The sequence below is a fragment of the Ixodes scapularis genome, unplaced genomic scaffold (assembly GCF_016920785.2).
Source record: "Ixodes scapularis isolate PalLabHiFi unplaced genomic scaffold, ASM1692078v2 PGA_scaffold1__304_contigs__length_218370807, whole genome shotgun sequence".
Taxonomy (NCBI): Eukaryota; Metazoa; Arthropoda; class Arachnida; order Ixodida; family Ixodidae; genus Ixodes; species Ixodes scapularis.
Genome location: NW_024609846.1, coordinates 159,309,036 through 159,335,848, shown reverse-complemented (window position 1 = coordinate 159,335,848; position 26,813 = coordinate 159,309,036). Strand labels below are relative to the sequence as shown.

The following is a 26,813-nucleotide window of genomic DNA, read 5'->3' as shown; positions in this document are numbered from 1 at the left end:
GGCATGTGAAACACGCTTGAGGCCCATTTATATTGTTATTCCACGGCAATCTCTGGATTGTTAGAACTGTCTACCACTAAACCAGATACATTGAAACTGCTGCATTAACATCGCCAACATCTGAGAAAGTTGCGCATTTCATTATTCACATTATACTTCTCCGCCATGGCGCGCCACAAGTCCGCTGAAGTGACAGAGGTCGTCAGTTTCACTCCAGTACAACTGATGCTATCATTATGTAAAGTAGTTCACAAGAAAACATAATCTTATTAACTACAAGCTAACGGTTTAACAGTACGTTTTCGTAAGAGTCTTGCCGACACGATATCTATGTATGTATCTTCCGTCCACACAAACGGGAACACTTACACTACGATTTGTTACCTTTGCATATATTAGGGCCCTGTATGGTCGCGAAGTCTCCTCCCCCATGAACAACCTATTTCCAGTTGCCTTTTAAGACAGTCCAAACGAAACCGTAAGTAGGGGGGAGGGGGGAGATGTGTTGTATAAAACGGGAAAAAGGGTTTAATGCCATGCAGATTGTTATCATCCAGGAAGGGGAAAGACTCACATAGGCAGCGGGAAAGAGGAAAAGAAATATGTGAGAGGAGTTTGTTAAAAATAGTTGGCCACGATTATGCGGAAGGATGCCAAACGATCAACGTATGTGAGAGGAAAGTTGGAGAGGAAATGTAGAGTGCTGGCTGATGATAGCTCATGAGAATGCCGCCAGCTCGCACAATTATGCAGGTCAAGACATACAGTTCGCCAAATAACGCTGCGACGAGCGTCATACCCCTACTTCCTGCGTCCCTGGTCAACTTGTTTGGGTTTTGACTCCCTCCCGACAACCTGAACGAGCTGAAAAGTTTCTCCACAAATACATTGGGCCTTAGCTAATAATCGAGCAAACATCCCCCGTTTCCTACATTGCCGCACCCGTGTCTCCATCTAGTGGTTGCTGTGATCGCACTTTAGAGGTCCTTCATGTCAAACGTTTTGAAGGTTTACCACCGCCGCTACTCACGGCTTCCCTGCATCGCTAACTAGAACCCGCAATCGCACTTCCTTTTTCCCCTTCCCGAGGTGGGGTGGACGGATTGTGATAGGGATTTTATCTTCGTCCTCGCGCATCACTATTATTATCGCCGATGACTCGCGCTGCCCGGTAGGGCAGCGCGGGTCAATTCGAAATTAAGAATGATTGGGACTAGTCGCAGAGTCCTTGACTTCATCGCAACATATGTTACTAAGTTAGAGACTAATTTCTAAATGCTCCACTGCTGCCTGGCAATTAACAAAGAAGGGGTCCTTGGGTATGCCCGACACCAGCAACAGCTGCTATACTATAGATACGCACGGCGCATGTGACTGCTGAGAAACCGGGCGAGAGAGAGAAATTAGCATTTATTGAAAGAAAGACAGCGAGGTCAGCCAGCGCTTTGTGCCGGCTTGCTACGCTGTGAAAGAAGATGAAATTAAAAAAAAAGGAAATAAATAGTATAGACGCTTTGCAGCACCTGTGCATGGGTGCCGCCATAAGTGAACTTCAGTTTTTGTTACCTCTAACTAAAACTACCTCACTTGATCATTACCACTGCAGGGCAGGTTATAGCCCTTTTAGGTTCTGCTGTGTCTTTCTCCACAGCACTGACCTTTGTGGAGGCTCGTCAACGCCCGTTTTAGTTGCCTGGCATCTGAGAAAGAGAACTGAAGGTCATCAATGGCGGCTGTAATTTGGCGCGTGTGTAAAGCGTCTATAGACAAAGATAGCAAAGATACAAACCGGGCGATGGACTGCCGCCTGCACTGTGTGGCACTACCTCGTAAAAAAATATAACGCTAATGTTTTCAATGTAGCATTGGCTGAATCACAACGCCGACTAAAAAGCGCCACCTCTAGCGGATGAATGTGACCCAGCCATCGCCGAAGAAACAGCAAGGGACTCTGGGAGACACCGCAGTATCGTTCAATCAGTCGTCGAGCGTGAAAGCAAAATAAAATGCGAAACTTCCCAGCTGCTTGACCGACTGGAGCACCTAGAAACAGCGACAGCTGTGGATAACGTTGAAATGCATCTTATTTTCTCACTAAAACAAATAAGGATATCGTATGTTTCGATTATGATAGTCCAAACGTAGTCCCGCAGAACAAAACTGAGGAACCTCGAGAAATGAAAAAAATAAAACGTTGTCGTTGAAGGCGTTTGGACATCGACGTCGTCTTCTTCACCGGAGGTCCAAGATATCTAACCCACTTTAAGTAAATTTCGAAAATCAATTTCGCATCCTGAAGCAGTAATTTCGCACAAAGCTGCAGCTGGGTGGTGCATTTACCTTTTAAAAAATATCAAAGTGCAAATTGTCTCAATCATGTTACAACTAAAACAAAAAAAAATGCTTGCTATGGCTCGGTATGCAGTTAAGCCTTTTTAGACTAAAAACGAAAAAACGATTTTGCGGGTCATTGAAACGTTTTATTCTAAAAAAGAGTCGTGAGGCGTAATATCCGCATTATTTTATTTGCCCCCTTTGTTGCTTATGTTAAATCAAACATCCCAAACATTCCCAACAAAGTTTTCTTACCGCAGAATGTGTCTATGGGCTCGCTTTTATACGAAAAGTGTCGCACCCGTGTATGACAAAAAGCGTTACACACAGGCAAGGCAACATAAAGCATGCGCAACCCATAGCAGGCCATGCGTAGGTATCCAAAGACAGGGCATCCTTAGTCATAGTTATTCGTGCGTACTCAAAATTAGGCGTAAGTAGTTGTAACGAGCGAAGTTTACAAAGCAACTGAGTGGGAATAGAACACTGGGACCGTGGGAGGGAGGGGGGGGGGGGGTGATCTGGAGGACAACGCCTCTGCTCGGTGCCACGAGAAAAAAGGAAAGAGGGCGAAAACAGCGTGATTAAGTATGTCTCACGGGAGCCTTCGAAAACACGTGGCTGTCAGCGCTCGCAGCTGGCTCCCGAATTATGAAATCCTCACGTGATCCCACAACTTCACGGGGGATAACGCGCCAACAGATAGCGCAGCGGGCGTTTGATGTCACGACATAGCACAGCGGCCAATAGATACATTAGTGGGTCCGATAAAACGTCTCATTTGGTGATTACTTCATTTGTCACAAAGGGATCTTCGCAATTCAAGACCACTATGGCCTCAAGGCGCTACACACAACCTCGGAGCAGAGCCGTTCCTCGGGGGAAGCGAAACCCAAAAAATTTACTACAAAATACATTTGACTTTGCTCATTCGCATTGGATGGCGTACTTTCTGCTCCAAATCCCTCGTGAGCGATGCGGTCACCCTGTCCGAGAGAACGCATGCGCGTCGCGCTCTCCACGCTGTTGCGCTTTCGAGCTTGGCAGAAGGAGAGGCCTGCCGCCGACGCACCGAGATACCGAATTTGCCAAGACAGCAGATACGGCTGTCTCCGCCGTCGCGACGGGTTTTCACGACGATACATGGCGGCACCCACTCCTTCCAAATCAAATAAGAAAACTCCGAGACTAGCGCGTCCGGCAGTTCAAACTACGCACAAGCTGTCTGCTCCAAGGCCATTCGATTTTCTCGGATTAAGACGCATTTCATAAAAAAAAAAGAGTACTTGCAGAACTTCCGTGAACTTCTCAATAAAGCATACAGCTCACATCCCCCACTCCTGAATAAATTTACACTTGCGATAATTCTGATAAACCCGGGCGCACATGAAAGTGACACCTGTGCAACATATCCAAAAACCACCCAAGGCTCTCGTACGCAAACTTGTGCAGTACTCATTACAAGTAATGAAACTACCTGTAATCGTCTACCTCCTGGAGTAATTTTGTAATCATTTTAATTAATGTACTAGAAAGTAATCACAAGAGCAATTACTTTTTAAAGTACTAAAATTACTTTTAACCGTCACTAGTTTTACTTCCCATTTCTAAGGGCGCCCTTGGTTTCTACGACTCTCCTGCAAAAGAAATCTCCGAAACAAGTATTCGACAGGAGGACGATTTCCCAGAATTGCTGAGTTAACAAGATAGTTTATAATTCGGTAATCTATCGGAAGTATTCACTGGCGGCCATAGCTGTGTGCGCTACTGCTGAGCGCGTGCTGATGGCGAGCTTCCACGGTTCTTTTGGAACGTGCATTCCACACCATCAAGATTGCCGGTCGTAGCAACCTATTGATGTGGGCTCGTTCTGAGCATGCGCTTTAGACAGCCCCCATAAATATGGCGTCCAGTGAATACTCCTTATTCGCGGCGAGAAGCTCGCTGGGGGCACTTCTGTTTCGCTCACTGTGGGTAGAGCACGTGCTACCCACGTGGTTAAGTTTTAATTTTCATGGTGCACAGAAGCTTGGCATTGCACGTACTTGCACCAGCAGAGGAAGTTGAAGTATCCCCACTCTGGGTTGTGGAAAAATTCCACCAGGCGGCGATACCCAAACTTCTCGCCGTGAATACTCTCCGTCAACTATTCTGTGCTGCATTGTGTAGCTTCCAGTGTACAGCAGCCCCGCACTTCGGCGAAAGCGCGTGGCTTTGTCATTGGCGACTCATTTTCATGCCTTCGCGCGGCTAGCTTTGACAGATTTGAAGTACCGTGAAAGCTAAGCTAACTTTGACAACGTAGCACAAAATAAATGACGCCGAGTATTGGCCTCGAGACCCAGATTGAATGTGTGGAAGCGTGTTTTTGTTTGTCCTTGCTTCTCTTTGTCCTTGCTTCTCTACGAGGAACGCGGTGATTAAATTTGTCTGCAATTCGGGTTGAGACATGGCATCCACACTAATGGCACAGAGCACGGGCAAGGGTACAGAGCGCGAGCGCTTAGCAGTGGATTCCAGTGCGTGAACGCTTCATGGGCGCCTCTCATTGATTCTGCATCGCGTTCGTAGCATTCGTTTTGCTCCAAGTAAGTGTAAAACAAAGCATAATTCTGTTTTTCATCACATGAGCCGTGTTGATCGAATCTCGAGGCGAATAGTTGAAAACACAAAAGACCCGTTTTCAAACCGGCAGAAAAATCTGTCGTTTTGCAAATCCCAAGAAATCGAAAAAGTAACGGTCATTTCTTCAAGTAACAGCCAATCACTTTCCTTTTCAAGTAATTAAATAATATAACCGAATACTTTATCAGCAAGAGTAATTGTAATTGTAATCGATTACTTTTTTCGAGTAACCTATGCAAGACTGCCGGTAACCATGCATAACTAGCCAAAACGCGCGAATTATGTACTCACAGCAGATACTAAGCTCCCAGGGTTCATCAGAATGCTAAAGGCAACTTAAATTCTTTGTACACTGGCACAAACAAGGCTTACTTGCATAGTCTGTCATATAAAAATGTGATATAATAATATCTTGGATGATGCACGTTTGCTCGTCGACATGTGCCATAAATAAGTGTACCTCCCTCCAAGCGCGCCTTCCTTCTAATTTGGAGCACAGGAATCTGAGTTTTGAGATTTATTTAAAGCGGGTTTGATCCTCTGGGCCCTCGCTGTGAAATTATTAGTTTCAAAAGCGGGCTGTAGCATTTTGAGCGCAATGTGGTCGAAAAGATTTTTCAAGTGATCGTACTGGGAACGCTTCCGCTCGTTCCATTCAGGGCCCAATGCGCCGGAGGTGCCACGAGTTTTCAATTTACGAATATTGACCGCGGCTGTCAATGTTCTGTTAGAGTAACGATATTTAAGTAAAATTTCGGGTAGGTGTTAGCCCGAATGAAGAGAAGAGTAAGCTCTACAGAAATCGCCTGGCTTTTGATGAGCGCCCTGTGCCGGGCCGCAGTGGTACTCTTCTCTGACTCGCACAAACGGAACAGAGTACAGGACTGTTCTTATGGTCATGTTGAATGGGAGACAAGAACACTTTTTTGAAGTTAAAGTAGCTAAATACAGCAACATAAGAAAATGGATGGAAAAAAGGGCACTGCTTTAAAACGCCGTGTCTCGTTTGCATCTATTTTCTTCGGTCCCTCTTTTAGGCACTTGAATTTCAAGGATGTACATCCAACTAGCCCAGCGTGCCGTCCTAACACAAATAAACACCTGCTTTCTTTGAAACGAAAACAGAAATGAACCGCTTCATCGAAAGACGGCGTGCTGGTACGCAGAACTCTCGGAAAAGGTGCATTGGCTGCCGGAGCGAACGCTTTGCGAGAGACAACATTCAGTTTCACTTCTTTATTTGGCGCGCCGTAGAAAAACACATCGGAGGCAGCGTCGATTAACGCCGTACTTCCCCGCGGCTAACAAGCGACGCGCTTGCGACATCGTTCCTCGAGCCGCCTCAGGAAGCGACCATTTCACGTATACACCGGTTAGCGACTGAAGCGCGCGCCTCGACAACCCAAGCTTTGACATCGCACGACTGGCCGCCCACAAAGCCGGCAAGCCATACGTGACCGTCGTCGTTAAACGATCTCCAGCCCGCCTGCGGTCAGAGGGCTTGGCGCGCCTTGAGCAACGCCGTCGTCGGATGCGCGCCGTCGGTGGCTCTCTGTTGACCCGGCCGGGGAGCGTCAACAGAGGTATCGCGAACGGGAGGGGGGGGCCCTCAAGGTCCCAGGTCGAATTCACGGAACGGGCAAAGGATTAACTTTTCATAAACTCTCTCGTCGAGCTGAATGTCCCGCGCTCGTCGGGCTTTTAATTGAAGAAGAGACGAGAAGTAAAATGCGCGATGACGACAGCGAGGACCTTGATTTGGCGTCGCGTCAGCTGGAGGTGGGGAAGCGTGCGAGGTGCGCAAGGGCGCCTGCTCTGTCGCCCGAAGAGAGAGCGTCTCGGGGGTGCTGGCAAGGTCGTCTCTTGCCGCGGAGGACGCAGTCTTTCTGCCGATCGCGAGGTAACGATTGGGCTCCCTTTTGTGAAGTTCTGCTTCTAGCTCATTAATGACGAGTCAGGCGAAGCTACTTAGAAAATCTAGCGCGCATACTTATACAGCCACGTCGTGTTGACGTGTGCCGTCGACGCGCCGCATCGTGTTTAGACCTCCATATATTTTTGAAAAGAAGGGGTGGGGAGGGGGGGGGGGGGGGGAGCGTTTAGAAAAAAAGAAAAAAAAATAGTTCTAGTTTTAATCAAACTTGTGTCTCTTTTAGGCCAGGCACATAAATCAAGATCTGTGAAATTACACCACCTACGCAGGATTCACAAGCGTGGCGTACCTAGCGAGCACACTTCGCTTATTTTTTTCTCTCGAATTATCACAAATTTCTGGCTCTCCTGATTGGTTTTTTCTTCTGTAATAATTTGAGTTTCAATTATTATTCTCGGATAAACACCTCTTGTAGGTTGAGTTTTATTTTATTTTGTTTATTTATATATGTATTTAGATATCGGTTTCAATCCAGGATTTTCAATTTCTAAATGGAATGATCTTAAATATTCGTGACTTTAGGTATTCTTCGAAAACAATTAGCCTTAACACACGTGTCTTTACTTTATGAGGCATTTACCTTTCGAAAAAAATGACTGGGCACTCACTATAAATTAGTCTTTATGCTTTAACCAACAAGGGAACGGGTCAGAGCGGACATGTGATGAGAGAATACCACCATAATAAACAAGTCCACTGCACCCTTTCTCCTCTACCGTCATCACCTCAGCGAATTTATCCAGCAACGCCTAAATCGAGTCCGCGTTGCCGCAGCGCGCCTTGCAGCGTTTCACAACGCGCCCGCGCAGTGCTATAGCGAGCGGTGACGCCAGGATACGCGGGTCGGCCGCTTTATTGGCTATTCTCCTCAAACTTCGGTGTACTTTCCGTTTTCGGCGTGTCCAGGACCCTCTAACGATAAAATGATGACCGGATCTTTTATTCAATGTTGTTGAGGCCTCGGGGGATAACCTTTGAGCACAACACGCGTTATATAGGACTGTTACCCAAGAGTTTCCGGTTTCAAAAGTCTAAAGTGGCAAAAGAAAACACGAGTGCTGCGTCACGATCCGACTAGAACTCGTGTCCTCCATGAACAAACACATGTCGCAAGCTCAACGCAGACGCTACAGGTGCTGTTCGCTCTCTGCTACGAAAGAAATCTCGAAGAGCACGAATTTCAGTCTTACCATCATATCTTTTTGTCACTTAGTTCTGTAAGAAGGACAATTAGATATGGTCTATGCATATTATTCAATAAAAATTAAATAGTCTATACGGCGCGCAAATTTCTCTGCTTCTTGCGCGCACCTCGTGCGTTTGTCTACCCCCCACATGCGTTTACGCGCCTTCCCCCCACCCCCCCGTCTCCGATTAGAAACAATGACGGCGCGGGCTGCACTTGCTCGTCCTCCTGTGCTCCCTTCGAGTCGTCTATGTAGCCCTTAGAGGAGCGATGCAACAATTTTTGTACTTTGCGCAAATACCGCTTAAAACAGATCCCCAACGTTAATGACCTATGAAACACGTGTTCGTTTTTCACCCCACGCAATAGAAGTACCAGAAACAAATTAAAGAAAAACGAGCAGCGTCCACCCCCTCAACTCGCAGCCAGAACAAGCGGCCACGTGATCTGGAGCCGATTATATGCCGCCAGCGTTGATCATAGCCACGCGCTGGGGTTGGCAAAGCGCAGGACACGCGCCGAGTTCCAGACATTGTTATGGCTCGGCTGTTGTCGTCGTTGCAGCGATTGGACACGGGTTACTACCCGAATGCTTCTCGAGCTAGTAATTATCACGAGCCCAAATCGAGTGCCCACGCAGGGCTCGGGTCCAATCTATGAACCGCATTCAAATATCGTCACTTGGGTGTACTGCGATCTCCACGTTACGTCATCAAATTTTGCAAAGGAGAGATTGAATGAAAATGATCGCTTTTGTCCTTGAATTACACCGCAACAAAGGAGTTTCTTGGCCAGTGGCGTTGCGTGTGAGTGTCCTTGAGTCGTCCCAGGTGTGCCAGTAAGCTCGTGTCAAGTGAAAAACATTCCAATTGAATATCGTTGCACCGCTCCTTTAAATTGGCGTGCCCCCCTCCCCTTGCGTTCGGATTCGCCAAACACGCATTTTGGTACACTTGCTCGCCGTACTTGGTTTGGGCATGTAACGCCCTACGTTTGAAGCGGTATTCCAAGATGGAACCCGAGTCACCGTCAGTTTTCCTGCGTGATTGGGAATTATAGTTTCAAACGCCTTGTCAGCGTATTCGTCGCTGGCTTCGATTTATCCCATAATTAAATAAGTGTTGCTGCGTATGGGGAATGTCGTGTCTAATATAGAAAGGAATCTTCATACATAATGTGTAATAACTTTAAAGAATTCCGAGATTATCTTGTGATAATTAAAAGTTCATATATATTTTCCTACAAATTTTTTATCCGAAAATGATGGAGTTTTGTGCACAAAACCCAAATATGTTTAGACAAGCGGGTAGCCAGAGCGCGAAGTTCTGCCCTTTTCCAACTGTTCCTTTTCCAAGCACTCCGAGATATAAGTGAGTTTATAGGGTTGTTCAAACCAGCCTATCTTTGCTTATATTTATGGGGAAAAAAAGCTTCTAGCACCCTGGGAAAGTATATAGCCTCCTATAATAAATAATATAGATCTCACACACATTATTTTGCTTGTTGATTGCACTCAGTGGTCCAATAATAACAAACTAGCTGATTTTACTAGGCTCTTTTAATTGTGTTGCCATGCCCCACATGTGCGCCGTAACGTGTTTTTTTCTTCCTGCATGTGCATAGCATCCAGGACATCAAACATAAGCTATATCGAAACAAACACCAGATTTATAAAAAGTGCATTAATTACTATAAACTGTGAAAATTTCATTCAGTTACTGTAAAGATTAAAAACATTCCCCTGGCGCGTGTCCCCTAAAATCGAGATACCTGAACTTTCCCCTTAAACTAAAGTAAAATGTGCCGTTTCACTCCGGAACAAACTTTTAAGCGCCGTTTCGATTACGTTTCTGTCCCACCCAAAGCGCACTGCAACATTACATTCTAGAGAGCTATGTTTTAAAACATAACATTGAGGAAAGCGTTCTTATTTTGAGCTTTCATTCATAAGTGGCATGAACAAATAACGAAGGTTATCAACAAAGCTTACAACATTCGTTGTTTTGTTGTTGTTGTTTTTTTTTCTTGGCATTTAGGTAGTAGGTTACACGTGTTGTGATGGCGAAGGTGGAAAGCGGGATCCGTGTCAGGGCGTGGGAAGGCTGCTCGAGCAGCAAGCCTCCTTACATAACCGCAGGTCCAGGGAACTTGAAACAAATGGATGTACTTCTTCCAGCTGGTTGTCTCAAACGTACTTGGAATTATACGTTTGAAAAGGGGATGCAGCATGCTGCACATCTGGCCCACTATCCCGACGCTAAAAAATACGAAGGGAATGTTTTGATGTCCCGTCACGAATATTCGGTACGCCACTTGTGAAAAAGAACTCAAAAAAAGACCGTCCTTCGATATTATGTTTAAAACATTTCTAGTTCTTAGGACGAGGTTGTCATTTTTTTAAACTGCGCTTAGTGCTCACAATGAACGTTTTCGTGAACTTGTGTTGCTAGATCTTTTATGTAAGTGTATGATTATCTTAAAAGTCAAGGGTGTCAATCGGTTACTCAAATACTTATTTATGTATCGCCCGCTACTCAATACTAAATTGGTCACTGCAGCAGTTGGAATGTCTTCACCAGGCTGGGTTGTGATCGGGGAGTCAAAACTTCGTAGCGTAGTTTGACAGGTTTGCCCATGTCATAACACAACAAGTTAAAAAAAAAAAGAAAAGGATCATTTTTGACTGTGCTAAGTTTGGGGAGCACTGTATCAAACGTAAGATGGCTTAACGTGCTCCTTTGCATTAGGCTTAGCATTTGTGGAAAAGCGACAATCAAAAAAGGACGACATTTCGCGCTTCAGCTATCGGTGTATAGAAAATAATTTGTTTTCCCCCGTGCCCTGGTATCCCGCATAAAACTTTAGAGGGCAACATTTATAGGTTTTTAATTCTCCTGAGACAATTTAGGAAGTTTTGTTTATTGCCTTTTGTTTTATGCAAACAACTTGGATGTATACATGAGAACCTTCCAATATTACACTTACTTAATTATATGTTAAATAAGTCAACCAACCCTACGCCTCTGGGTCATTGAATAATTAAAATTAAGCAGAACAAAAGTTGACAACCCAGCTTTGCATCTAGGAACAAAGCTTCTAAAATACTGCGTTTTGTTTCTCCAAATGCACTTTATCTGTTAAGCCGTGCATAAAAAAATGGTTTTTATTGGTTATCTAAGATCACCCGAAAAGTTCTTTGTACAAAAAATTGGAAGCAAATGTTATTTCTAAAGTCCAATTATGCGTGAAATGCTGCATTTTACGTGCGATCGTTTAACATCATATAGAAGACATTTAACCGTCGTTTTGGGAAGTGAATCAAAAACCTTTATATTTTATATTTGCCCGGTTCGTGAGCGGGGAAACTAGGTGCAATTTCCCTGAAAATGTTAGCGTGGGCACTAAATTTGTGTTTAGGGAAATCTATGTTGCCGCTGGATTCAGCAGAGAAATTGTATTGATGTGTCACGTGTCGCTAGGCCACGTGACGTCGCTTTGGTCGCTAAATATAGGGTGTAAGTTTCGGGTGTTTAGGTGACCTGACATTAATAAAATGCCTGGTATTTGAGAGAGATAGTCGTCTTTTTGTTGGTTTCCCATTGGTAGCTCTATCAGCAGCATCTGCTTTGCTCTCCGCGTGCGGCAAGCAGCACGAGAAACAAAAGTAAGAGGGAAACTAATAGTTTCGATTCCGTCAGAAAATGAAAATTGAGCGTTCATTCAATTGTTTATTCTTGAAAAATACATCTTCTGATATACGCCTCCTCTGTCGCGGCGAATTGATATATGTCGATGCTGCAGCGACCCTTTAAACGACTCTAGGTTTTGGCCGATTCCATCTGCCCGCCGTTCACAAACATGTAAAAGCCGAAGTCGAGCTTTCTACGCCAGGAAAGCCCTTTCGCGCATCCCATCGTGAATCCGAAGGAACAAGCCCTCAGTTTTTTTTTTTCTTTCAGCTCTTCCTTGCTGGGGATCCTCTTCTTGTAGACATGTACTTTTATAAATCCCCATACGAAAAACTCACATATATTTAAGTCGGGAGATCGTGGAGGCCAGTACATATAGTCTAATCCCCGACCCATGCACCGCCGAGGGAACGTGTTATTGAGCCATGCGCTCACACTCTTTCCGTAATGGGAGCCGCACCTTCCTGCATGAATACGCAGTTTTCTTTTGTCATGTGGTACCTTTCAAGCTCAGGGAGCATTTCCGTTTTCAGCATCTCCAAGTAGGCATCTGCGTTAACGGTGCCATCGAAAAAAAGGGGTTCAACATGCCTTCACGCCAAATCCCACGCCACACTGTCATCTTCGATGAATGGAGATGCCGCTCATCCACGGCATGAGGGCTATCGCGAGCCCATATCCTGCTGTTCTGGCTGTTTACACGTCCATCAAGGTGAAAGTTTGCTTTGTAACTATATAAAAGAAAGTGCAAGTGCCCCGGGTTGCTCTTAATTCGCAACACCTCCGCCTTGCAAAATTTCAAACGTCTGACGTTGTCGCAGTCGTGCAGGGTTTGGACAACTTGAATCCTGTACCGGCGCAAATTATTTTTCCGCAGAATCCGTCGTGCGCTTTTTCCCAAACTTTCAAACAACCTGGCTGCTTGTCTTGTTGACAATGACGGGTCACTCTCAAAGACAGCAAGAACCGCTTTAATGAGCTCCTCATTTTTCAGCAGGCTCTCACGTTCACTGACTGGATTCTTCCGTTTAAAGTCTTCTCCGCTCGCAAAACGATCAGCCAAAGTCAAAATTGTCGGGCGTGAAGGCGGGTGTTTATGAAATGTAGTGCGAAATTTTCGTTGTGCTGTGGCCACTGAGTTCCGCTCCACGTACCACTACACTGCCTGGGCACACTCCTTTGCCGAGTATTGCGGCATTGCAGGGCGGCGCGGAAAATATTTTAATAATAACTGCAGCAGATAGTGCAACAAAAACAATAAATAGGATCAATCAAGATGCCTCCAGCAGCTGCACTCTTTATTCCAAAATTTAGCTTTCACCGGGAAAGGACCCGTCAACAGATAAGCAGACGACAAAGGAAGACAGGTTCGTCTGCTTTAGGATATATTTTTATTACACGAATTTGTCCGCCAGTTCCTAAATTTCAGGTAAAAGGGCATAATCGTTCATATATTTCGTTAAAATCACTTTTTATCGCGATTATCTTGCTCGGCGCCCGCCTTTCATACGGCGCTTCCTGCGTTTTTGCATTCAGCGCGCCACCAGGGAATGGCGTCGCGAACCAGATTGCAGACGGCGAAGGGGCGGGTATAGGCCATAGGAAATCTACGTCTCCATTTCCGTTATATTTCTAATAATTCGCTACTCCCGAGTTGATGTCTGATAAAAAAATAGGCAAAAAACTTTGGAATAAACGACGGTCGTGTGCCCAATTTCAGGTATGTACGTTTGAAATTCGAGTTTTGCTAGGCGTGCCAAATGTGAAAGTTTTTACGGCCGCACCCTGTACATCAAACAAAAGAAGGCAGTCTGCATACAGATTTGAACGCGAGTCACCGCGAGATTCGCGCTTCGAATACCGCATGGCAAGGAATTCTAGGAGGAAACTTGGCAGCCGGCGTTCGAACCACGGACATTGCGGTGTCTCGTGTTTGCAGACTGCCCTTTGTATGATGATATGTAGACGCAGTGTGACCCCGGTTTATATATAGCTTTGCGCTACGCTTCGTCTGCCGCAAACGGCCCTTACGCCGAGCAGCCATTGCCAATTTCCGTCTCGGAGAGTTACACAGCCATCTGAGAGTCCTATTCATTTATTTTATCCGCACTATCCAAACGGCGGGAGGCCTATGTTTTATCCACACTTTATCCGCATGGCGTGAGACACAGGTGAGGCGACGCTGCCTCAACTTCGACCATCTAGTGAGCGCTGCTCGAGGGTCATATGCGCAGGTGTCCTCAACGAATTTAAATATTAGTCGGCGCGTCTCAGAAGCGGGTGTACACTTTAAAAAAAGCTCGTGCGTATACTTTATCGCACAACACTCGGAGAGCCAATCAGCGCAAACTTACGGAGGCAGCTCAGCGAATGACGATGCCGAAACATATGCTTAGACCAAAAAACGCAGTTTGAGTTGTCACATTAAGCAATGCTTAATGTCAATGTTTCGCATTGCTTAATGTCACAACTTAGTCTGCGTTTTTTAGTCTAAACTTATGTTTGGGCATGGTCCTTCGCTGAGCTGCCTCCGTAAGTTGCGGTGATTGGCTCTCCGAGTGTTTTGCGGGAAAGTATACGCACGGGCTTTTTTTTTTTAGAGTGATAGCTCTAAGGTAGCGCGCTCGATTCAAACTCAGCGGAATAGTGATCGAATTTAGGTGACTGCGGGGGATTTTGAGGGTTATTCGTATCGAGAACTCGGCAACGACGGACGCCGTACAACGAAGAACCTATAATAGCTGCCGCTGTAATACACCGAGAGAATTAATAAATAATTTTTTTTAGAAGTACGTTTGTATTTTAGGTATTCTTCTCGTATTCGACGCTGCCTTTCGCTCCGTTAACTTTAGCTAACAATAAATGCGTGGTACTTTCTGGATAAGTATCTGACTAAAGTTTCATTTGATATCTAAGTTGTGCCTTAACCTTCAGCGTAACAAAAAGAATCATCAATCAAACCAGTTACCGTTTCGTCAGAGGGGAAATTCAATTTTTTTAAAAATCCCATTAAAACAAAATATATTTTTATTTTTATTGTCACTCAGCTACCCTATTATAAATTAAGAACCCATGTACAAAGTGTTTCTACATCGTGAGTTGCGTTTGAGCCCAAAGAAAAACTCAAATGCGCGTACTGTGGCCATCGCCCAACTTTAAAAACCGTCGTCAGTCCGCTGCTTTCTTCGGAGTTAAAAACTCGATAACTAAACATACGCCGAAAAGGTGATTTTAAGTTTAATCAGGAGTTGATCAAGCATATAAAGCATATATATTTTGTTTGCAAACGGGTTTTTATGACACCTTATTCTTGTGCGATTTTTAATAAAATAACCCTCTTTTTATTGATCGCAAGATTGCTGACACTTGGCAGATTATTTCATCAGCTGCATTATTTTTCACATAGTGTACATTTTATAACGCATATTTGTAAAATTATTTAGTGCAGTCCCGAACGAAAGAAATTCGAACGACGGAGCGACAGCTTCTCGCCCTCATCGCCCCATCCAATGGACGTAAGCAGCAGCTCTCGCGCAGTCTGTGGTGGTAATCATTAGACGCCATTTTTGAGGGCGATGGTTAGAGCGTCCATTTAGAAAGAGCTCATATTAATAATCTGCCAAGGCCTGTAGTCTTGATGGGGCGGAATGCACATTGGAAAATAACTGCGGAAGCCCGGTCGTCAGCAAGCGCTCAACAGTCGAGGCGCAGTTAATACTCACAATAGCGACGACGCCAAGTGGGAGGACATTTCGGTAAATAAAATTCGCGCCCATTTGCTTCACTCAGCCCCCGCATGCGGCGCTAATAGCGAAGGTGGCGATGAGGCACACGTGTTTTGAACGCAAGGTGATGAAATGTAAAAAAACAAGATTCACCTTAGATCCATATTCAGCATCATGAAGATTCGTCAGTATCATGAAGATTCGCATTGTGTCTTCTTTACATGAGCAATTACCGACGATGACCATTTCAGTAATAAAATGGAAATGTTCCACTCCGTCTCGAAGACGTGTCCGACCATTTCTAAACCTTCTTGGTCTCTTCTTCAGGGGTGACTGAATCGATTCCGTGCGATTCAATCATCCCTGAAGAAGAAACCAAGCAGGTTTAGGAAGGTTCGGACACTTTTTCGAGTCTTTGAGTGGAGTATTTTTTTTATTGTTATTTGTTATATAAACACCTCACACTCTGGTTCGAATATTTTCTTTTTATCGATATAGTTACATTTAACCAAACAGATTTCTGTCTAAAGGAGCCTCCGGACCAAAATACGAAAAGCGGACTGCGTGCTCTTTTCGCGGAAAGCTGCAACGCTTCGTTCCTTTTTTTCTTTTCGTTTTGGACATGATTTTTGTCGGAGCAAGACGACGAGATCGGGTAGAGAGGGTGCGAGTAACGTCGACTCAGTTGTCAAAAAGACGTTACTCATGACCGACCAATGAGAATGTCTCTGTCCACCTGCTCCATCGCCTTTACCTCCTCTCCACTTCCATGGCCCCTGTGATTGGTGTGGCGCAGTTTTTGTCACGCACGCATTCTAAGGCCCCACCCGGGACTCCCTACCCCCTTTCTACTGTAAGAAAAAAAAAAAAAAAAGAACGAGACAAAGGGCGTCGGGAAAACCCTACGATCTCCGCTTTCCGTTTTTTTGGTTTGGAGAACCCTTAAGATGTTTACGTTACTGAAAATCATTTTCTGTTTTCTGCCTTCCGAATTCAGGCCAGAGTATTGCATATCATCTACAAACGTAATACGTTTTTTTTTTTTTTATAAAGTCACATTGAACTTTTAATTCGATGTTAATCTAAGGAAATAGAAAGTATTTCTCGAGCCATTGAAAATATTTTGTTTTAATGTCAGAATTCAGGAATAATTTTTCCCCGGGTAACCTTCTTGACCGCGGGGGACATCAGGTGGCGAGTGTAAAGTGATAATTTTCAAATGAACTACATAAAATTGACTAAGTAACTGTGGAAATAATCTCCTTAACTGGCACATTTCAATTAGTGATGTGCTGCTGACCGTCATCAAAATATGCTACGGCTGTCAGAACTCAGGCAACTAAACTCTTCTCCGCGCTATTCTCTAGCAAATATACTAACCAGGGTGTCGAACCGGAACCGAACCGAACCAAAAACCGGAACAGAACCGTTATTTTTAGCCGAACCGGAACTGAACCGAACCGAAATCTTCGCCGCCATCTTGGAACTGAACCGGAACTGAACCTCCATCCGTCATTGTATGTGATGGAAAATAAACAATTTATTATTATTATTATTATTATTATTAACCGGAAAAAAATATAACGGTAACCGGTTCAAAATGGTTCACGGTATTTTTTTTCGTTAGTATTACAAATTTATTATTTGGGAATAAAAAAATTGGCACGTGTATTCCTCTACGTATTGATCAAATCGTCATATACAGAATTGCAATGTATAATAAATCCTGGTTTTTTGCGGCACTTTCTTATTGGCACTATGATTAGGCATGTGTCACATCGTAAAGTGACGTCATGATGTCAAGACATGTTGTCAATTAATGTCACATCACGTGACCCTGTGACGTCACGTGACTCACCGCGTTAAGTCGATTCAAATTGAGGACGTCGCTAGATCTATTAACGTTGTTGATACCGTGACGTCACATGACATCACAACTTCGCACTGAGAGTCACGTGACACCATGATGCACCCGACTGTCGTGATCCCGAGTCGAATGCTCTGGTTCATGACAACCAGCATCGCCAAACATTCGGGTAACGGCTCGTGTTCAACTCAAAGATTATGATGGGCCCGAGTCCCACTAGAGCTAGAAACAGAAACAAACGACAGCGACAAGCCTCAGAGACATGCAGCATGTTCGCGATGGTACCTTTATACGGCTTTGAGTTGTTCGGTGCTCACGAAGTTAGCACGAGCGTTTACAAGCTTGCAAATGGTACCATCGTATGCATAATACTCGTGTTTGAGCATAGCCTTCTTTATTCTACAAAGCCTGTCAAATCGCGAAATACTCTGGTCTAAGGCTGGCCGCTGTCGTTTGTTTCTGTTTGTCGCTTTAGTGGGGCTCGGGCATTATAGCCCAACTAAAACTATATCTGAAGATCAGCCCATGCTCTCGGCTTTGCCAACCCTGCGTATGACTATGATAAACACTGACGGTGTATATATTAGGACCAGATCACGTGGCTGATAGTCCAGATTGCGAGTTGAGGAGGGGAAAGCTGTTTCATTTCTTTCTTTCGACTGTCTGCCATTTCGCGAAGGGGCAAACTAATGGATGATTTTGCAAGTTATCAACGTCAGGGATTACATCTTAGCGGTATTTATTGAATTTAAGGTAAAAAAATATGCTGCACGACCCATTTTACATGTATGCACACCATTGAGGCTCCCAAACATGTTTTCGTTATTGCTGAACTGCCCCAGAAAGTTGTCCCGAGAATAGAAGTGTTAAAGGGTCTAAATGTGACGTGTTAGTCCGACGTTACATGGAACTATTAGTGTGTACGGGAGGGATACCTGAGAAGAAAGATCCTAGTGGCCTCACGCCGGGGACAGCCGAACGTTGGCAGCCGCTCTAAGTCTCACAGGAGTGTCGTTCTCAAGTTCTCCAAGTTTCGACCGCCCTGTATTTTGTTTAAACTTCAAAGTGTGGTGCAAAGTAAAAGCAAGGAAGAATTACTGTTAACAAGTGACACAAATATAATTGTCGAGTGAACACCACTCAATACGGAGCAGGCGATCCCTAAGGAATAAAAGGTATCTTGAGGAGCAACTAAAAAAAGAGGGAGTGGGGAGGGGGGTAGTTTTAAAGCATACTATTCGTAAAGATTCCTCTGCCCCGCATTTTCGGCGCAGACTAGAAAGCGTGGCCTGGAAACGATAGTGACAGATGGGTAGTTGGTACAACTTTTATTTGTAAATACACTTTTGCCAGAAAGCACGTTTTCGTCGTGCCAGATACTCGCGCCGTGCCTAACGACGATGCTCCAACAAGAAAAATGTGTGCCTCTCAAATACATAGCTTGCACTGAGCGCGAAACTTTTGTAGCGTGCATTTTGCCCCACCGGATTTGATTTTCTCAGCAAGAACAACTCGCAATGACAACCAGTATCTAGTGTGATTACCTCACGTGCAAACCATGTTAAATACTTCAGCTTTCTGGTGAAGTGCGACGTTCGCAACACCAGCAGTAACGTCCAAGGTGTAAAGTTGTGTAGTATTTATAGCAGTCTCGCGATGATATACGGCAGCCTAATGAAATGTTGGAGCACATGACTGATAAAGCACAGAGTCGTGAAGTAAGGTTCCAAAACAAAACAACCTAAGATAACATTAGCCTCCCGAGGCAGTATCTCGCGACGTTTCGAGCTGAGGCAAGCTGATGCCCAAAAGTGATTTATATTAGGATTCTAAAAATCTTCGTTTGCCCTGCGCGGAATCTATGTTTAATTAGGAATATCATTTTCTGCATTTCTGTGTATCTCTTTTTGCAGTAAAGCGTTATGTAAGGGATTATTTAGACAAAATTGCGTGTCATCTCCTTATTTCTGCCCATTTCGTGTATTGGCCTTCCGATATATCATGTGACCACAGCGTTTTTTGGCATACCCTGCCACCCAGTATTTTACACTGCAAAACAGCTAACAAAAGCACGTTGCCGAAGACTCAACAGCTGGCGTATTTTCGAGTATCGTCCTTCCGTGTCCATCTCAGGCGGTCATGTGAACTTCATAAAGTCAAATTTATCGATGATAATAAAAATATACTTAATTCCTGTCTGAAGATTTGGCAGCACAAATAGAAGATCCTCACCTCAAAGATATGTAAGTAAATGCACCTTTAAATTATCTGAACGATGTTCTGCAAATCTTTTTTGCCGCTTTTATCCTCTATAGACACGTTATAGGTGATTTGGAAAAGCTTTAAATAATTTTTTTTTATTTTGAAGCTAATTTAAATAACTAAGTGTTCCTGACGCATATATAACTTCTCAAATATATAGAAGTTTATTATCGCGTTTTTTATGTGTTTTTATTATCGCGTTTTTTTACTGGAACGAATGGTGGAACTATGACGATTGCACACTTAAACTCTCAGAAAGTGTCCGATTAAGTAGCTTCCGAATTGAGTAGAGCATGAAATCCCACTTTGTTCTATTTAACAAAAATCATCAATTAGCGAGGGTGATGCTTGTTTGCAAATTAAATTGACCGGCATTTTGTCAAGAGCAAACCTCAACATCCAGGCTATGCCAGTTTATCCAATTCGATCTCAGTACGAAGGTGCTCATAGATTAGAGTGAACAATTTCAGCCACTCCTTTTCGCATGATTCGTCGCCCGCATCATGGTGCTGAGAGCAAACAATGCTAGTTAGAAAAACAAGCATTGCGATTGTCGCTTAGTGTTTCTATAAAATATAGACTGGAAGGACTTGTCCCGTGACTTTCGTGACATTTTGAAAATTATGTTGCATTAAGCACAGTATCTCGTCATCATATATATATTGTGAAACGTATTCCGTAAAACACATTTTATGGTATATATGGCGACGAGGTGCCCATTTCATGATTTTATTCACTGTAATTAATTCCTTAGTTCAAGGGCAAAACTACGATTCAACATCTAATACTGCGATACAAAGTTGTACCAATCACGGGTATTTTAGGCAATCAACTTCACTTCGTCAAAAACATTTCGATTCAGGTACAATGTATGTGACTCTGGTAAACGAAGGGATGTTGAGCCGTATAAACACGACGTTTTGTATGTTAATGTAGATTTTCTTTTCTTGTTGTGTAGGAATAAATAACAGAATTTTATAATGTTGGTACCTGAAAATCAAACTGGATTGAACAAACGATAAAAAAAAAAAGAAAACTATATACTGTAAACGACTTAGTTTTCGTGGGCTCAATATTTCGCGATTTAGGTCAAAGCTGAAGTTTTGGAATAATTCGCGGGTTGTAATTTTCTCGACGCGGTGGAATCTCAATATAAATTTCAATGTATTTACATTTTACCGAAATTGTTCGCGGGACCCATTTTTCGCGAATTGTAGGCGATTCGCGAAATTCTCAAAAATAGGTCCTCGCAAAAATCAGATCGTTTGCAGCAGTTAGTTTCACGGCCTAAATAGCGCCTATTGACAGAACAACGCGGAAAATATATTCTCGATTTAGTGGTTCAAACCGGTTCGTACCGGTTCGAACCGGTTTGAACCGTTATTTTTTGCGCCCCGGAACTGAACCGGAACTGAACCGAAAGCCGTGAACCCGAACCCGAACCGAACCGATAAAAATATCGGTTCGACACTCTGATACTAACATCGTAACGACTGCAGCGCCGCCTACCTTCATCCGGGTACTTCGGACCTCCGAGAATGAAAGCGACAGAAAAGCGAACAAATAGAGCAGACGATACGTTAGGCGTACTCGATTTGCCGCGGCGAGCTGAAACTATTGGAGCGCTCGTCAACTTTGATATTTTTATATAGTACGCGTCACCGGTGTTTCCGGGAAAAAAACAACGCCAGCGAAACACTCCTTAGAATTGATTGCTTCCTGTTTCTGTTTGAGTGGATCTGGAGCAACGGAGCTTTCTCTAAAGCTCCGTTGATTACCTCTGAGTATTGCATGAGTGCATCAAAAATACGTAGAACGCACCTCGGTCGGTCGTCCGGAACGGGGTTTTGGCGCATCCATTTGTTGCACACGTAGCCGTAGAAGTCGTCGCAGGGGTCCACGCTCTCGTCCAGGGACTCCAGCACCAGGCGCGCTGCGAAGCGATCGTACGCACGGCGGGGATTTTAGAACTGCCGCTAACGGGCCACAAGAACAGACGAAGCGCGCCACTTATTTCTTTTGTGAAAAGACCCGTTAAATTTGCCCATGTCATTCGAATTCTTTGGGAGCACAAAGTAAATATAAATTTCATCTAAATATGGTGAAACTAGCAATCACATAAAACAGACTATACGTGACCTCTACGAAAAGACCGGTTTTACTGAAAAATATCGCTTGCTCGCTCCCAGAAAAACAGGTGCAAGCCTCTCTTTCACGTACACACACCCAAGAAAAGGAACGAAAAATAGCGAAACATAGGTAAATTTCACAACAGTAAAACCATAACATCCACAAAACAAGACGCTTGTATAAGCAATTCCCGCAACTCAAAAAAAAAAAAACATAAATGTGCCCACCCGAATCCCTTTTTCTTTTTTTTACCCACGGCATTTTTAACTGGTTCTGATTGCTCTCAAATTGCCTTATGGGCTGCTCAGAACACACCCCTGAAAAACAAGTCCGAGCGCTCATCATGCGCCTCTCACACAGCTGTTGAAGGCCTTGGCGTGCGTATACTTTGTTTGTTTCACCTTAATAAACAACTTGAAGGTAAGCGTTCGGCAGCCCTCTGCCTGGTTAGGAGTAGACGTGAAGCGAAAAATAGGGACTCTAACCAAAAATTTAATAAACATTTACCCGACGTTTCGGGACCAGTTCGGTCCCTTGTTCACGGGCGAGTGACGAAAATGAAAAGAACACGTGTCGCCTAAATGCACATGCGGATGTAGGGGGCTTTGCTCACGCCACGCAGTCCCGAGGCTGCGGTCTACGGTCAAAAGTCGAACCAAATGAATGACTGACAGAACGCCGGACGTGGCAAGTCTTATATAGCCTATTCGTCTGGGGCACACCGCACCCGTCCAGTGCAGTAAACTCTTTCCACTTTAGTGCACAAAAGACTGGTTGGGAGAGAAAAGGTCCCCTCTCCCCTTTAGCCTTCCGTGTATCACGAACGGCTCTGCACCGATGCGATGCGGGCTCAGACGAATTGGCCATTACTCAGCCCATTATCACTTGGCAGCCAATGAATTTGCGCCACAGGGTGATAAGACGCCGAAGAGCGAATGAAAGAGCAAGAAACTTGAAAACAATAGGCCAGGTCTTGTATTCCTTAAGATATCAATTACTTTATCCGAAATTCTGCTTTGCTAGCTTCCGTTACCTGCGGCGTACCTTAGAGGGACTGTTCGGTGATTCCGGAAGTTACGAAGTTTTCGCACTGGTCACTTAGAGAGGGCCTAAATATAGTCTGTTGTGATATATATCTCAGTAAAGTCTGGCCCAATATTTTTATTTAAAATTATGGCGCACCGTGAATTCACGAGGGCGCCCATCAAACCATTCGGCCAATCTTGGCCGCGACACGATCACATGGTCGTGTTGCCGCGGGGTCGATCGGGATCTCGAATTCGGCTCCCGACGCGCCGCTTTCTCTCCTAGCCACTGGAGGGCGCTGCAGGCGCCCCCGTGGCAGGCGAGGAGAAACCTCCTCGCCCATCGATAGATATATACTCGGTGGGGCTGGGGCAAGAGGCCTCTAAGAACTCCGGACGAGACCGAGACGCAGGCACTGGCAGGCAAGTGGGTGGCGACCGGATCTGGATATCGCGGGACGCGAGGCCTAAGGGCCTACTTTGTGTTTAGCGTTGGTCTTAACGTGCGTTTGTAAATATTTGTATAATGTCGCGTGTATTTGTAGTTTAGTTTAAGTGTTTTGTAGCGTTGTGTTTTGTTGTACGAATAAACTGGGAGCGGAATCCCGCTCCCGTGAAAGAACCAGGCTGGACTCGGGTTGTTGACGGACCACGTGGGAAACGGCGAATCGGCGTCGGTACGCGATTTCCTACAAATGGCGCATCAACGTTGGGGCTGGCGAGCCGTAATTACGGTCGCAACGTCCGTCGACGACACTGCGTGAAAGTTCACGCGGGGCGGTCCCCCTGGTTGGCGGGTCTATACCGCGGCACTGTGAAGGTGGAAAGAGCACGTCCAAACAAGTGTTCGGGATGGCCGCGGGTAATTTCGCGCTAACAGATTTAATGTTTTTGGCGGACGTCGCGACGACACAAGCGGAAAAGGAGCGACGGCTCTCGGGGTTGGCGGAAGGGAACGCCGCGGAGATGACCGTAGGGCTGAGTCCGGAAACGCCGACGGTATCGCCAGTAGTGTCTATGCCGCAGAGCACGGAGATGTCCCGTGAATCCACGGCGTTGGTTGCGGCGTTCGCTCAGGCCTTACAGAGCATGCAGAGGGAAACGCCGTCGCCAAAAACCCTCATCTGCATTCCGGTGCCGGAGTACAGCGGACACAGCGATCGAGCTCGGAGCGCGACCGACTTCTTGCTGGAAATCCAGCGATATCGGAAGGCTACCGGCCTGACCGAGAAGGAGACGCTAGGCAGGGTTCTGCCGGTGGCTCTTGTAGGCCCAGCAGCCAGGTGGCATCGCCTTGTGGGCGAGTCAGCCGGAACTCTCGACGAGTTCACGGCCCTCTTCCGACAAGAGTTCTTGCCGGCAGACTACCTGCCAAGAATGCGCAGGGAACTGGATGAAAGAACGCAGGCTCCCGCTGAGCCCTTCGGAGAGTACCTGCGGGCAATGCAGGAACTCCTGCAGATCGCCGATCCGAATGCTACGAACCAGGAGCAGGTCGAGCGGGTGGTGAGGCAGGCGCATCCCACCTTTTCGCGGTATCTGCGTGGGCGCGCATTCGGAAGTCTGAGTGAGCTCGCACAGGAGGCGCGCAGGGTTCAGGCCGACATACTGGCGGAGCGCAGGTACCACCTTCCCCCAGCACCAATCGACACGCTCGAACCCCGATGCGCGTGGCAGGGGCCGGTGCCACGTGGGTGTCAACGGGGGGAGGCCGCAATGGCGGCGGCCAGCGGGGAGCCGAGCGGGAATCCCTGGGAGCTCACGGATGACGCCTTGGAGCCAGGATCGCGCCGAGGAGGGAGCGCGGCCGTCCACGCGGCGGAATTCCGGCCGACTGGCGCACCACGGATCGCCGCAGCCCAGGAGCAGTCTGCCGCCGACCCGCTGCCACAAAGGGGTGAGCGCATCGGACGTCCCACTGGGGAGAATCCTATCCCAGGTTGGCGAGGCCGCTGCTTTCGGTGCCACGAAATCGGGCACTATAGGCGCGACTGCACAAGGGAGATTCCGGGAAACGGAGGAGGCCGCCGATAAAGTTATCGGCGGCGAAACAGACCAACGAGCGAGTCCCCGACATCCCATCGACCGTGTGCGTGCCGACGGCGTATCGAGTCGGACAAGCGACAAGCACCGCGGCCCCATTTATTTCCCTGACGGTGGCGGGAAAGGAGTTCGCAGCTCTTCTGGATAGCGGGGCTAGTGCGTCGCTAATTGGGGACGAGGTCCTCAGGCATCTCCAACAGAAGTCCGTTCGGGTGAGGCATGGGGAGACCACTTTCCAGTTGGCTTGTGGGTCGACGACTTCGAGGGGAGCAGTGCGTCTCGTGGTGCGTTGGAATCAACGCGCGCAGAGACAGCGGTTCGTCCATTTGGCCGGGCTGACAGTGCCCATCATTCTGGGACGGGATTTCCTGGCCCACACCGGCATCATCATTGACGTGGCAAGTGGCGGGTACCGAGAGGGGGCACATGCACCCCTTTCAAGTTTCCGAGAGCGCTCCATGGGGGCCATGGCGGCAGCGCTGGGAAAAGCGACAGAACAGGAAAGAACCGACCGCGACGACGCCATGCCCATGAGTCACCCAACTCCGAGCTCCGCCGAGCACTGCGACGAAATGGGCCACCCGTTGGCCAATGCCGATGGACTGTCCCGACCAGAGCGAGAGAGGTTGGCGGCTTTGCTGCACAAGTTTGACGAAATTTTCACCGAACAGCCGGGCTGCACGAAGCAGGTGCAACATCGCATTGAAACTGGGGACGCACGCCCTTGGAAGTCCAATCTGCGTCCTGTGAGCCTGGCGAAGCGAAACGCGATAGATGCCGCAGTCGATGAGCTCCTGAAGTCGGGAATCATTCGCCGGTCATCAGGACCCTGGGGATTCCCTGTGGTTTTGGTGCCCAAGAAGAACGGAACATCGAGACTCTGCGTCGATTATCGGCGCTTGAACGCGGTGACCGTAAACGATGCGTATCCATTTCCGAGCATCGAAGAAATCATCTCGAATCTGGGGAAGGCGAAGTATTTCACTACCCTCGACGCAAGCAAAGGCTACCTCCAAGTGGAGATGAGCCCGGGCGACGAAAGCAAAACTGCATTCGTGTGTCACCGAGGCTTGTTCGAGTTCACTCGGATGCCGTTCGGATTAACAGGTGCACCGATGACATTTCAGCGGTTGATCGACGGGGTGCTCGGAGATGCCAAGTGGCAGCACGCGCTCGCGTACCTGGACGACATCATTGTGTACTCGGAAACTTTCGAGGACCACCTTCGTCACCTGGAGGACGTGTTGCGCAAACTACGGATCGCCGGCCTCACACTAAACCCGACTAAAGCCCAAATTGGAGCTTCTGAGATCAGCTTGTTGGGTTTCCGGATCGAGAGAGGAAAAGTTTCCCGCGACGCGGACAAGTTGCGGGCGATCTTGGAGTTCCCAGTCCCTACCGATGTCGGGGGAGTGCGCCGTTTTCTCGGCATGATAGGATACTACCGAGCCTACATCCCGAACTGCGCAGCCATGCAGGCACCCCTCACGCAATTGCTGAGGAAAGCGGCTCCCTGGAGCTGGGAGGCGCCACAGGAGGAGGCGTTCCTCCAGCTGACCGAGGCCTTGGCGCGTACAGCATCCCTCAAACTGCCAGACCTGAATAGGCCCTTCACGATCCAGACGGACGCCAGCGACCAAGGACTCGGCGCGGTGCTCTTGCAGGAGACAGGGGGAGAGATCCGCCCGGTGGCATTTGCCAGCCGGGCGCTGAACCCGGCAGAGAAGAACTACACGGTGAGTGAGCGCGAATGCCTCGCCATCATTTTTGCGTTGAAGAAGTTCGATCATTATGTCGAGGGGACGGAATTCACGATCGAGACGGACCATATGGCCCTCGCGTGGCTCTCCCGAATCAAGGAACCCGCCGGAAGACTGGCGCGCTGGGCCTTGACACTGCAGAAGTACGAGTACCGAATTCGGTACCGGAAGGGCACGAGAAATGTGGTGGCCGACGCGCTCTCCCGCGCACCCGTGGATCCCCCACCGCGCGAG

General features: G+C 46.6%; 1 protein-coding gene across 1 annotated transcript in view; it reads right to left on the bottom strand.

Annotated features, from left to right (window-relative positions):
- Positions 1-26,813, bottom strand: part of LOC8054055 (neprilysin-1) — a 257,784-nt gene that overhangs the window by 105,983 nt on the left and 124,988 nt on the right. The window contains exon 4 of the mRNA XM_029994983.4: positions 21,443-21,554. Within this exon, the coding sequence (XP_029850843.2) occupies positions 21,443-21,554 (112 nt within the window). The remainder of the gene's footprint in view (positions 1-21,442; positions 21,555-26,813) is intronic.